Here is a 13,652-nt window from a genome sequence, read left to right on the forward strand (position 1 = left end):
ACTGACAGGGATAGGGATAGGTTCACCAGCTGTAGATGTGAAGAACTGACAGGGATAGGGATAGGTTCACCAGCTGTAGATGTGAAGAACTGACAGGGATAGGGATAGGTTCACCAGCTGTAGATGTGAAGAACTGACAGGGATAGGTTCACCAGCTGTAGATGTGAAGAACTGACAGGGATAGGGATAGGTTCACCAGCTGTAGATGTGAAGAACTGACAGGGATAGGGATAGGTTCACCAGCTGTAGATGTGAAGAACTGACAGGGATAGGGATAGGTTCACCAGCTGTAGATGTGAAGAACTGACAGGGATAGGTTCACCAGCTGTAGATGTGAAGAACTGACAGGGATAGGGATAGGTTCACCAGCTGTATATGTGAAGAACTGACAAATCTGACTAATAATCTCCATATGGTAAGAGAAGCAGATCTGACCCTGCATAGCTGGTAACACAAACCATGACCATGATAGCATGGCTTTAGCTACATAAATAAGCCTTCTGAAAGCCTACTGTGTTATTTCTGACAAGCTAAAATGTTTGCATCAGGGATGACGAGGAAGCCAAAGCTGTGAGCTGGGATGCTGAGGGTGCTGGCTGAGCTGTGACTGGGGGTCAGTGAGGGCAGCTGCTTGTCCACCAGCTCCAATGTCTTGTTATTCAGGTTTACAAATCTGGAAAGAAAACAACAGAATAAATGCAGTTTTTGAAAAACAGTCAGACAGCAAAAATGTTAGTAAAAGTTTTTAAACTCAAACTCAACCATGATGAAAATATGAAAAATTGTTTCATTGGCAAAGAGTATCAGTTCACCAATAGTTTTATGAAGAAATATTCAATGGATTTTCATTCCAATAAAAAAATGAATCCAAACGTGAATGTGAAGAAATATTGGTGCACACATAAGATTCTTCTCACCACTATATCACTAAACATTTCCATGATCATGGAACGTTTCTTAACAAGATGATTGTTACTTTGACCTGGCGGTAAGACACATGTTTCACCTACTTTGACTTGAGTCCGCCTCCACCACCTGGGGTCAACCAGTACACATGGAGAGTCCTGTCTTGGAACTGGGGTAGAGACAGGGTTGTGTTGGAGCTGTCGATGTTCATGGCGTACACAGTGAGGCTGCCAGGCTTGTAGCCGAAGGTGCTGCTGCAACAGCAGGGTCGGTCAAACCACTCAATCTACCACAGCAACATCCTCTACAACGCCTCAAAGTTGCTTGCTTGGAACAACTTGATCATGATCATCCACAAGCATATCGATAATGATGATAATAATAATAGTAATGACGAAATGTAACTATAGCTTCTTTGAGAGGCGTTTAGAAGTTGGAGTACTAAGTAAGAATAAGATATATCGATAATCAACTTCTTTATTACAATTAGCAGCAATATTTTGGTTCTAACAACGTTAATCACTTGATTGATAATGGTGTTAGAACCTACACGAAAACATCACTCATAAAGTCATAATTGTAACAAGAGTCATCAGAAGATGACAAATTCCCCCTGGTTAATACATGTACCAAGTTTGAATTAAAAAATCTCTCTAAACATAATATGAATGGACAGACAGACCGACAGACAGACCAGATGATTACAAAATGTCCTCGCAATATATGCCGGGGGATAATAAAGAAGTTGTTCATCCATATGCTATCCTTACATAGCAAAGTAACTAGTATTGCATAGTATCCAAGATTACCTTTGGTTTCAGCAATGTCCATAGTCGTTCACAAAGACTATAGATTATTTCTTGCCAGTGGTAAACTCAAAAACTATGTTCTGTCACAAAAACAATTTTCAGTTTTTAATAACTAAATCTTTCAATTCCAAGCTACAAACAAATCAAAGTCATGCTATGGTCCTGCACATCTTAATAAAGTTTCAGCTCTCTTGACCTTGAGGTTTGTGAGGAGGCGATTCTAGTATTCAAATTTTACTCTCATCAACAAATCTGAATCCAACTGAATTGCTACACATCATATGATATCCTGAACCTACTGGGGCTTCACTCAACAGAAACTCTACCTGTTGGTGCTGGTGCAGTGGGCATAGATCCTGAGGCGGTCGCTTGATGAGGTCGTTGTCACATGGAACACCTGCCTCCCCACCAGCCTCTTGTACAGCAGTGTCAACCAGTAGTCCTGAAGACAACACAACAGTCATGAACACAATAACACAACAGTCCTGAACACAACAACACAACAGTCCTGAACACAACACAACAGTCCTGAACACAACAACACAACCTTCCTGAACACAACAACACAACCTTCCTGAACACAACAACACAACAGTTCTAACCACAACATCACAATAGTCCTAACTACAAAACAGTCCTGAACACAACAACCCAACAGTCCTGAATACAACACAACAGTCCTGAACACAATAACACAACATTCCTGAATACAACACAAAAGTCCTGAACACAAGAACCTAACAGCCCTGAACACAACACAACAGTCCTGAACACAACACAACAGACCTGAACACAACAGTCCTGAACACAACAACCCAACAGTCCTGAATACAACACACCAGTCCTGAACACAATAACACAACATTCCTGAATACAACACAAAAGTCCTGAACACAAGAACCTAACAGTCCTGAACACAACACAAGTCCTGAACACAACACAACAGTCCTGAACACAACAACACAACAGTCCTGAACACAACACAACAGACTTGAACACAACAACACAACAGTCCTGAACACAACACAAGTCATGAACACAACACAACAGACCTGAACACAACACAACAGTCCTGAACACAACAGACTTGAACACAACACAACAGGCCTGAACACAACACAACAGTCCTTAACACAACAACACAATAGTCCTAACTACAAAACTGTCCTGAACACAACAACACAACATTCCTGAATACAACACAAAAGTCCTGAACACAAGAACCTAACAGTCCTGAACACAACACAAGTCCTGAACACAACACAACAGACCTGAACACAACACAACAGTCCTGAACACAACAACACAACAGTCCTGAACACAACACAACAGACTTGAACACAACAACACAACAGACCTGAACACAACACAAGTCCTGAACACAACACAACAGACCTGAACACAACACAACAGTCCTGAACACAACAGACTTGAACACAACACAACAGACCTGAACACAACACAACAGTCCTGAACACAACAACACAACAGTCCTCAACACAACAACACAAAAGTCCTGACTACAAAACAGTCCTGAACACAACAACCCAACAGTCCTGAATACAACACAACAGTCCTGAACACAATAACACAACATTCCTGAATACAACACAAAAGTCCTGAACACAAGAACCTAACAGCCCTGAACACAACACAAGTCCTGAACACAACACAACAGACCTGAACACAACACAACAGACTTGAACACAACAACACAAAAATCCTGATCACAACACAAGTCCTGAACACAACACAACAGACCTGAACACAACACAACAGATTTGAACACAACAACACAAGTCCTGAACACAATACAACAGTCCTGAACACAACACAACAGTCTTGAACACAACACAACAGACCTGAACACAACACAACAGTCCTGAACACAACAACCCAACAGTCCTGAATACAACAACACAACAGTCCTGTACACAATAACACAACATTCCTGAATACAACACAAAAGTCCTGAACACAACACAAGTCCTGAACACAACACAAGTCCTGAACACAACAACACAACAGTCCTAAACACTACAACACAACAGTCCTGAACACAACACAAGTCCTGAAGAAAAAAACACAATAGTCCTGAACTCAACACAACAGTCCTCAACACAACAACACAACTGTCCTGATCACAAGTCCTGAACACAACACAACTGTACTGAACACAATAACACAACATTCCTGAATACAACACAAAAGTCCTGAACACAAGAACCTAACAGCCCTGAACACAACACAACAGACTTGAACACAACACAACAGACCTGAACACAACAACACAACAGTCCTGAACACAACAACCCAACAGTCCTAAATACAACACATCAGTCCTGAACACAATAACACAACATTCCTGAATACAACACAAAAGTCCTGAACACAAGAACCTAACAGTCCTGAACACAACACAAGTCATGAACTCAACACAACAGTCCTGAACACAACAACACGACAGTCCTGAACACAACACAACAGACTGGAACACAACAACACAACAGTCCTGAACACAACACAAGTCATGAACACAACACAACAGACCTGAACACAACACAACAGTCCTGAACACAAAAGACTTGAACACAACACAACAGACCTGAACACAACACAACAGTCCTGAACACAACAACACAACAGTCCTCAACACAACAACACAATAGTCCTGACTACAAAACAGTCCTGAACACAACAACCCAACAGTCCTGAATACAACACAATATGTCCTGAACACAATAACACAACATTCCTGAATACAACACAAAAATCCTGAACACAAGAACCTAACAGTCCTGAACACAACACAACAGACCTGAACACAACACAACAGACTTGAACACAACAACACAACAGTCCTGAACACAATACAACAGTCCTGAACACAACACAACAGTCCTGAACACAACACAACAGACCTGAACACAACACAACATTCCTGAACACAACAACCCAACAGTCCTGAATACAACAACACAACAGTACTGTACACAATAACACAACATTCCTGAATACAACACAAAAGTCCTGAACACAAGAACCTAACAGTCCTGAACACAACACAAGTCATGAACACAACAACACAACAGTCCTGAACACAACAACACAACAGTCCTGAACACAACACAAGTCCTGAACACAACACAAGTCCTGAAGAAAAAAAAACAATAGTCCTGAACTCAACACAACAGTCCTCAACACAACAACACAACTGTCCTGATCACAAGTCCTGAAAACAACACAACTGTCCTGAACACAACAAAACAGTCCTGAACACAACAACACAACAGTCCTGAACACAACAACACAACAGTCCTGAACACAACACAACAGTCCAGAACACAAGGCCAGCATGGTGCAGTGTCATTTATAGTGTTGCAAACCAAGAGGAAAGTCTGACCACTGTACACTCTATAGGACTAATCTTGCCAACTACTGCCCCTACACAATAAACACAACGAACATATACATCATTTAAGAAATGTGTTTACTGAGGAAGGTTATTCAAATCTGACTAAAAAACATGTTGCTTAGCTAAACCTAACAACCCATGCTACGTCCCATGTGTTGTCATATAATCTACTGTCTGAAGTCAACAACAGAATGGCTTGAGCCAGTGAGTTGAACAATCCCTCACAACTGCAGAAATGCTGCAAACAGATGTTTCTGGAGAATAGTTTAAACAGGACTAGAAATCAACTCACTGGGTTTGGGTCGAGAGTGTCGAGGTCCAGCAGAGCGTAGTTGCCCTTGTAGAAACTCTGTCTGAAAACTCCCTTCACACCATACAGGGCACTCAGGCCAAGCTTGTCCAGCCACCTGCATTGGAGATGTTGGAATCCACATGAGAACCAAACTTACAAGTGTCATAAGGCATGTTGTTTTTTTATTAATTGGTTTATGCTAGAAAAAATAAATAATTTCTAATTAAGAAGTTTTTTTAACTTCTGCCAAGTCTGAAAACAGTATGTATAAATAATTGTTCAAGATCTCAGCCATCATGATTAATCTTATGTAAACTGACAGCCAAAAGAAACCTTACCACTTTAAAAATGAAATTGTGAAAATATATAAACACAAGTTTAAACTAAATCAATGCAAAACACATTGTCCAAACACAACAAGCTCTACACATCCAAGACATATTCCTTTTGTATAAAATTTGAAAAAATTTAAAAAGAGAAAAATGTGCCACTTGGGCAACGGAAACTGCATGTGACAAAAGGGTATATAAATGATACGGATGGCATGCCACATGCACACCCTGATAGAAGCCACCACAGAAATGCCAAGACTGACACCGGAACAACGCGAGTGGGACCGGGGATGATATGGATGGGAGCCACCCATATCGACATTGCTAGAAATTTTGGTTACTTCCGTGGTTCTGTACTAACCTGATGCAACGAAACATAAGACCCAGGGTAACTACGCCCAACGAAAACCGGTACTTGCGTACTTTGCATCTGAATTGATTCCTGACAGTGACATCATCAGCAACTAATGCCTTAGGGTATAGGGTTAGTTGACAGACATTGGCCAGGCAACTCAGGGCTCAAGGAATTAAGACTTACATACTTTACAGAGGACAGTTATTGACAGTGCAACATCTTCGTCAGAGATTGAGATGGGCCTGGACTGACGAAAGCCGGTTCTGTCTGGGCATAGCTGATGGTAGACAACATATTGAAGGTGAGTTGTGTTTAGGAGATCATGCCATATGGTGGGGGGTGTAATGGCGTGGGGGATGAATTTGGGGGCAGGAGAGAACACCACGGGTCAACGTTAATGGAAATTTGACAGCTCAGAGTTACATGGATGGCATTCTTCGTCCGATTGTCCTACCATTTTTGCAACAGCTGCCACGTGGTGTCCTTTATCAGCATGACAACACCAGACCCCATACAGCCTATATTGTACAGAACTTCCTGGCTGTCAACAATGTCAACGTGTTGCCGTGGCCTGCACGCTCCCCAGACAAATCCCCCATAGAACACCTCAGGGATGTAATGGATCATCATGTTCAACAGTGACCACATCCTCCAGCCAACGGACAAGAACTGATCCAGACCCTCCAAGAAGAATGGTGACGTATCTCACGGGACATCATCAGAAGACTGCCTTTTCCTGTGCGCCGGATTATTTTTGCGTGTCTTGTAGCAGGATGTGGTCGTACATGCTATTAATATGATGTGTCATTAAACTTGAGGGATTGTTGATGTGTGTGGCCTTTGTCCATTACGTTGAAAGCTTGTTTTTGCTACGCAACCCCAGTTCGGGCAATATCGGATGCTGTGTGACTATAAATTTTAAATCTTGATTTCCCTGAGATTTTTTTCAATACATTTTACTTCATGTATCTATCTTTTGTGGTTTTTAAACTGGAGTGATTTAAAACTATGGTAGTTTCTTTGGGCTGTCACCTTACAGTTATGACTGGTTCCTTACTGAAGTGGGGCATGGTTGGCCCAGTCGTCTAAGGCGCCGCGATTTGATGTGCAGATTTGGGCACGCCAGAAACTTATGATTGTGGGTCGAATCCCGGTTTGCCTTGATTATGTTTCTGTGTTTGTAAGCACAATACCTGTGCTCATGTGTTTCACCGAAGTAGTAAACGTCTGAGACCTACATCACTTCGGGCTTTCCTCCCACATTAAGTGAGTGAGTGTGGTTTTACCCCGCTTTTAGCAATATTCCAGCAATATTACAGAAAAGGGCTTCAAACATTGTACATCAATTCTCACATGAATCCTGCCACGTATGCATCTGAGAGACCTTCAGCCCCTCCACCGTATGCTGAGGCTGTCTCTCCAATCCAGACAGGCACCCCAGGGGCATGGGCTTGGGCAGTTGTGATGGCATCAGTCAGATCTGTTTTCAGACTATCCAGGATGGAGGCGTCAATGAAGTCCCCAACATCAGCAGTGCGACCGTCTACATAGTAGCTGCCAACACAACCACAGACAAGTCTGACCATCAAGAACAATACATCCAAACAACATCCAATGTCCTACAGCACATTGTTGCAGTCTACATGTTGTCAACCTATCCAAACAACATATTCTACAGTACATTGTTGCAGTCTACATGTTATCAACCTATCACATCATATGGAGGAGAACGTACTGATGAAATGTTGCCTTGTCCACCACTTTGCCACCACCAGAGGCCAGGAATCTGAAAATGAATTTGAAATGAGTGAAATTTTCACAAACTATCCCTTTCTATTGTTTTGTCTCTATCATGCTTTGCAGAAACATACAATACCATTTCACATGAATGTGTACACAGGTGGCTAGATAAGCTTGTGAGGGGGGTATTACATGGCTTTTAACACTATCCTAGCAACAAGACACCAAGAATGGTCTTCACGTTGTAGGGAATCAATCCCGGACTTCTGCATTACCACTCCACTACCTCACCCCTAGAGTTAGGGATGTATCAGTTAGGACCATTCATCAGCTGATAAACGAGCCCTTCAAAACAGAACTCTGTCAATGTCGAAACACTGAACTGTACTCAGTTCAGCATCAAAACATCTTACATAATCATAACATACCATAAAACATCCATCTAGACAGGCACGACTGTGGAGGTATTACTGACTCACCCTAGCCATCTAGCCAGACATGACAGTGGAGGTATTACTGACCCATTCTAGCCATCTAGCCAGACATGACAGTGGTGGTATTACAGACCCATTCTAGCCATCTAGCCAGACATGACAGTGGTGGTATTACTGACTCACTCTAGCCATCTAGCCAGACATGACAGTGGTGGTATTACAGACCCATTCTAGCCATCTAGCCAGACATGACAGTGGTGGTATTACTGACTCACTCTAGCCATCTAGCCAGACATGACAGTGGAGGTATTACTGACCCATTCTAGCCATCTAGCCAGGCACGACTGTGGTGGTATTACAGACCCATTCTAGCCATCTAGCCAGACATGACAGTGGAGGTATTACAGACCCATTCTAGCCATCTAGCAAGGCACGACTGTGGATGTATTACAGACCCATTCTAGCCATCTAGCCAGACATGACAGTGGAGGTATTACAGACCCATTCTAGCCATCTAGCCAGACATGACTGTGGTGGTATTACTGACCCATTCTAGCCATCTAGCCAGACATGACAGTGGAGGTATTACTGACCCATTCTAGCCATCTAGCAAGGCACGACTGTGGTGGTATTACTGACCCATTCTAGCCATCTAGCCAGGCACGACTGTGGATGTATTACAGACCCATTCTAGCCATCTAGCCAGACATGACAGTGGAGGTATTACTGACCCATTCTAGCCATCTAGCCAGACATGACAGTGGAGGTATTACTGACCCATTCTAGCCATCTAGCAAGGCACGACTGTGGATGTATTACAGACCCATTCTAGCCATCTAGCCAGACATGACAGTGGAGGTATTACTGACCCATTCTAGCCATCTAGCCAGACATGACAGTGGAGGTATTACTGACCCATTCTAGCCATCTAGCCAGACATGACAGTGGTGGTATTACAGACCCATTCTAGCCATCTAGCCAGACATGACAGTGGAGGTATTACTGACCCATTCTAGCCATCTAGCAAGGCACGACTGTGGTGGTATTACAGACCCATTCTAGCCATCTAGCCAGGCACGACTGTGGTGGTATTACAGACCCATTCTAGCCATCTAGCCAGGCACGACTGTGGATGTATTACAGACCCATTCTAGCCATCTAGCAAGGCACGACTGTGGATGTATTACAGACCCATTCTAGCCATCTAGCCAGACATGACAGTGGAGGTATTACTGACCCATTCTAGCCATCTAGCCAGACATGACAGTGGAGGTATTACTGACCCATTCTAGCCATCTAGCCAGACATGACAGTGGTGGTATTACTGACCCATTCTAGCCATCTAGCCAGACATGACAGTGGTGGTATTACAGACCCATTCTAGCCATCTAGCCAGACATGACAGTGGAGGTATTACTGACCCATTCTAGCCATCTAGCAAGGCACGACTGTGGATGTATTACAGACCCATTCTAGCCATCTAGCCAGGCACGACTGTGGAGTTATTACTGACCCATTCTAGCCATCTAGCCAGGCACGACAGTGGAGGTATTACTGACCCATTCTAGCCATCTAGCTAGGCACAACTGTGGTGGTATTACTTACCCGTTCTAGCCATCTAGCCAGACATGACAGTGGAGGTATTACTGACCCATTCTAGCCATCTAGCCAGACATGACAGTGGAGGTATTACTGACCCATTCTAGCCATCTAGCTAGGCACAACTGTGGTGGTATTACAGACCCATTCTAGCCAGACATGACAGTGGAGGTATTACAGACCCATTCTAGCCATCTAGCTAGGCACGACTGTGGTGGTATTACAGACCCATTCTAGCCATCTAGCCAGACATGACAGTGGTGGTATTACAGACCCATTCTAGCCATCTAGCTAGGCACAACTGTGGTGGTATTACAGACCCATTCTAGCCAGACATGACAGTGGAGGTATTACAGACCCATTCTAGCCAGACATGACAGTGGAGGTATTACAGACCCATTCTAGCCATCTAGCTAGGCACGACTGTGGTGGTATTACAGACCCATTCTAGCCATCTAGCTAGGCACAACTGTGGTGGTATTACAGACCCATTCTAGCCATCTAGCTAGGCACGACTGTGGTGGTATTACAGACCCATTCTAGCCATCCAGCCAGGCACGACTGTGGTGGCATTACTGACTCACTCTAGCCATCTAGCCAGGCATGACTGTGGTGGTATTACTGACTCACTCTAGCCATCTAGCCAGGCATGACTGTGGTGGTATTACTGACCCATTCTAGCCATCTAGCAAGGCACGACTGTGGTGGTATTACTTACCCATTCTAGCCATCCAGCCAGGCACGACTGTGGTGGTATTACAGACCCATTCTAGCCATCTAGCCAGGCATGACTGTGGTGGTATTACAGACCCATTCTAGCCATCTAGCCAGGCATGACTGTGGTGGTATTACTGACCCATTCTAGCCAACTAGCCAGGCACGACTGGTGGTATTACAGACCCATTCTAGCCATCTAGCCAGGCATGACTGTGGTGGTATTACAGACCCATTCTAGCCATCTAGCCAGGCATGACTGTGGTGGTGACTTACTCTTCAAAATAAAGCCGTACATTCTTCTTATCGACTTTTGTGACATCTGGCCCCACCAGGAGGGTCGACTGAGAATAGCTGCCCATGATCTGTCTCAGTCGTACAAAGTCTCTTGCCAAATCAGCAGCTGTCACTGTCCGACCAAACACATGATGGAAGGCATTTGGTTCTGGAAAGGAGGGGTAAAAGGACAGATCAGACTCAAGGCGGAGTATTCATTTAAAGCTTTGACTCCACCCTCAAATATATGGCAGTTGAGAACTGCATGATACTACACATTAGGCAACTGGGAAGTTACAAAGAATGGGTCCAGGGTATATATCCTCCTAGAATGGAGATATACTACACAGCATAATGTAGGTCAGTCTCGCTACTGTCAGCTATCATATGCAATCAGTACTATCACATTACACAAATGTTATTGTACCATTTCCAAGTTCAAATCCTGCAAGCTTGTATCCTCTCGACTTGGTATAATTCATCAACAACATGGCATTTGTGGGGTCCCAGGATCCTTGGTCTCGGATCAAAACATTGAGATCAAAGATCAGCTCCCAGCCAACAGCTGCAGAAAACTTGTTGATCAAATCCCAGTCAGTAGCTGAAACCAGATATGTAAAACAATCAGTAAAAACATCACATAATATTTCCAACTTTGTCATTGTAAAATCAACAAAACGTTTTCTCCAAACCAATTATGTTTCAACATGTAAATGACTAGGCTATGTAGATCTTAATGGAATATGCTATAACTCATGATTTTCATGTCATAAAACAATCATTCATTTCTAAACACCAAAAAAAGTGAGCATATTAAGAGAATTTTGGCAATACATGAGAGCCATCTAAAATGTTGAAATACAAATAAGCATCAATGACTGTACACATCAATCTGTCATAGCCTTTCAGTCCTGACTTAGTGGCAAGAAGATACAGAATATTAAATTTGTACTCTTTTATTATTACTGAATACTACTAAGACTTTTCACTACAAACCTGATGTCTTTGAGAAGCATTTAGAAGTTGGAAGAACATGAATATATGACACTTTTTATGTACAGCAACTTCCTTTATCTTTGTCACAATGTTTCAGAGCTATTTCTAGCTCCTTCATCATGATGTCATGTATACACAACATAAGGTGGGATGAATGTACAAAGATAACAATATAATGACAAAGCCAAAGAGAAACATATCATGTAAATCATATATATATATATATATATATGAACTCTATGCAGCCACTCAGTATTCACCTGATGAAGAAGCAAGAACATTGTGACAAAGAATTGTATACAAACCTGACATTGTGAAGTTCTTGTAGTGTTTCTTCAGCAGGAACTCTTGATATTGTTGAGCTGACCATGGTTTGTTTGGGGCTGTCTTTTGAGGATCAAAGGTCAGTAAGTCTGCAGCAGTTCCTCCAAGGCGCAGATAGCATGGCGCCAAACCATGAGCCAGGTTTACCAATTTTTCTGATCTATTCATCAATTTCTAAAAGATTATCGACCTTAAAACTGAAAAAATTGAATTTATACCAATTTCTTTCTTAAAACGTATTCTTATTATACTGGCATGAACAAAACTAAATCTCATTGTATTCTACTACCCATTATATCAATGTATCACATTCCTAGGCCTCAGTCTACCACAAATGCTAACATTTTAAAAATCAAATTAAATTTTGGACTTTTATGCCATGAACAAATCTGCCCTTATATGTTCCATTATGGTAGGATATCCAAGTTCAATACTTCCAGCTCCGTTTAGTTGGTAAAATGTTAACTGACTACAAACAATGTGTCCCTTGGTGCACGTGGATATCAGAAACGCATCTAGATTATCAGGGTTTAGGCTGTTGAGGTTACATTCGTTCATTTGGTATACATATGGTCTCTGGTAGTATATCGTTGACACTTGTGCCCATGCATCATGCAGGTTCACCAAGTGTAATTCACATATGCTTACCCAAAATCGAATTTCTGCCATCCCTCCTGTATGAGATGTGAATCAAGAGTAACGGCAACAAATTTGTCATCGATCACTTGCAGAACTCTGTTGAAATCAACGTTCACCTCGGTAGCAAAAATAGCGTGAATTACATACGTTAATACAATGCACAATAGACTGATATGACATGCGTCCATATTTATGCTGTGGTAGGTTCGGCTAGGAGGATGTCACGTGTTAGTTTTGTGAGTTTTGATTTTATTTTTTTAAAGTTAACGAAACAAGGACGTATTCCATTTGGCAATGTTGGGGGCTTGAGATAAGTTTAGGCCATGACTTATACTCAGCATGTTCAGTAAATGGAGGCAAGAGAATTGTTGTGAACGCTTTCTAAGTTTTACATAAAAATTAAAGTATGGTGTATTTTTCATTCATGAGAAATATCGCTTGTTGGGCCGTATGTACATATATAATATGACTTGTTCACAAACACGCTTGGCCTATACCGGAAGTAAACACTGCAGATCAGGTCACGCCCCCTGGCACAAGAAACATAACTCGTGCAAGACTATGAACATCTGAATCACACATAAAATATCAAATTGATATCAGCCTACTTCTTCAATGACTGAAGAAAGCAGGAAGTATCACAAAAAATGATAGTGGTTTTAACGTCCCTTTAATACGATAGCAATATGATATTGTGATAAGGTTTTAGTTTCGGCATCCTGATACAGTTTAAGCGAGGTTAGCTAAAGGGAAATAACTTTTGGTACCTTTACATATCAATTCTCCTCGAACTGACAGTGGTATATGTAATGCAACTGCGA

The 13,652-nt window shown here is 42.3% G+C and overlaps 1 protein-coding gene across 2 annotated transcripts; it reads right to left on the reverse strand.

Annotated features, from left to right (window-relative positions):
• Window positions 1-315: 315 nt before the first annotated feature.
• LOC124110777 (heparanase-like) lies at window positions 316-13,354 on the reverse strand. 2 transcript variants are annotated; one of them, XM_048394349.1, is made up of 10 exons: window positions 12,841-13,354; window positions 12,174-12,352; window positions 11,300-11,473; window positions 10,873-11,041; window positions 7,845-7,895; window positions 7,463-7,663; window positions 5,423-5,537; window positions 2,042-2,157; window positions 1,011-1,157; window positions 316-673 (listed from the first exon to the last, which is right to left on the reverse strand). In XM_048394349.1, the coding sequence occupies exons 1-10, from the start codon at window positions 13,017-13,019 to the stop codon at window positions 517-519; spliced, it is 1,488 nt and encodes a 495-aa protein (XP_048250306.1). In that variant the 5' UTR covers window positions 13,020-13,354; the 3' UTR covers window positions 316-516. The 2 variants fall into 2 exon arrangements, with proteins under 2 accessions (XP_048250306.1, XP_048250305.1); XM_048394348.1 differs by having other exon boundaries at window positions 1,011-1,160.
• Between the last annotated feature and the right edge of the window lie 298 nt (window positions 13,355-13,652).

This window comes from Haliotis rufescens, unplaced genomic scaffold (assembly GCF_023055435.1).
Source record: "Haliotis rufescens isolate VD_foot unplaced genomic scaffold, xgHalRufe1.0.p SCAF_13, whole genome shotgun sequence".
Taxonomy (NCBI): domain Eukaryota; kingdom Metazoa; phylum Mollusca; class Gastropoda; order Lepetellida; family Haliotidae; genus Haliotis; species Haliotis rufescens.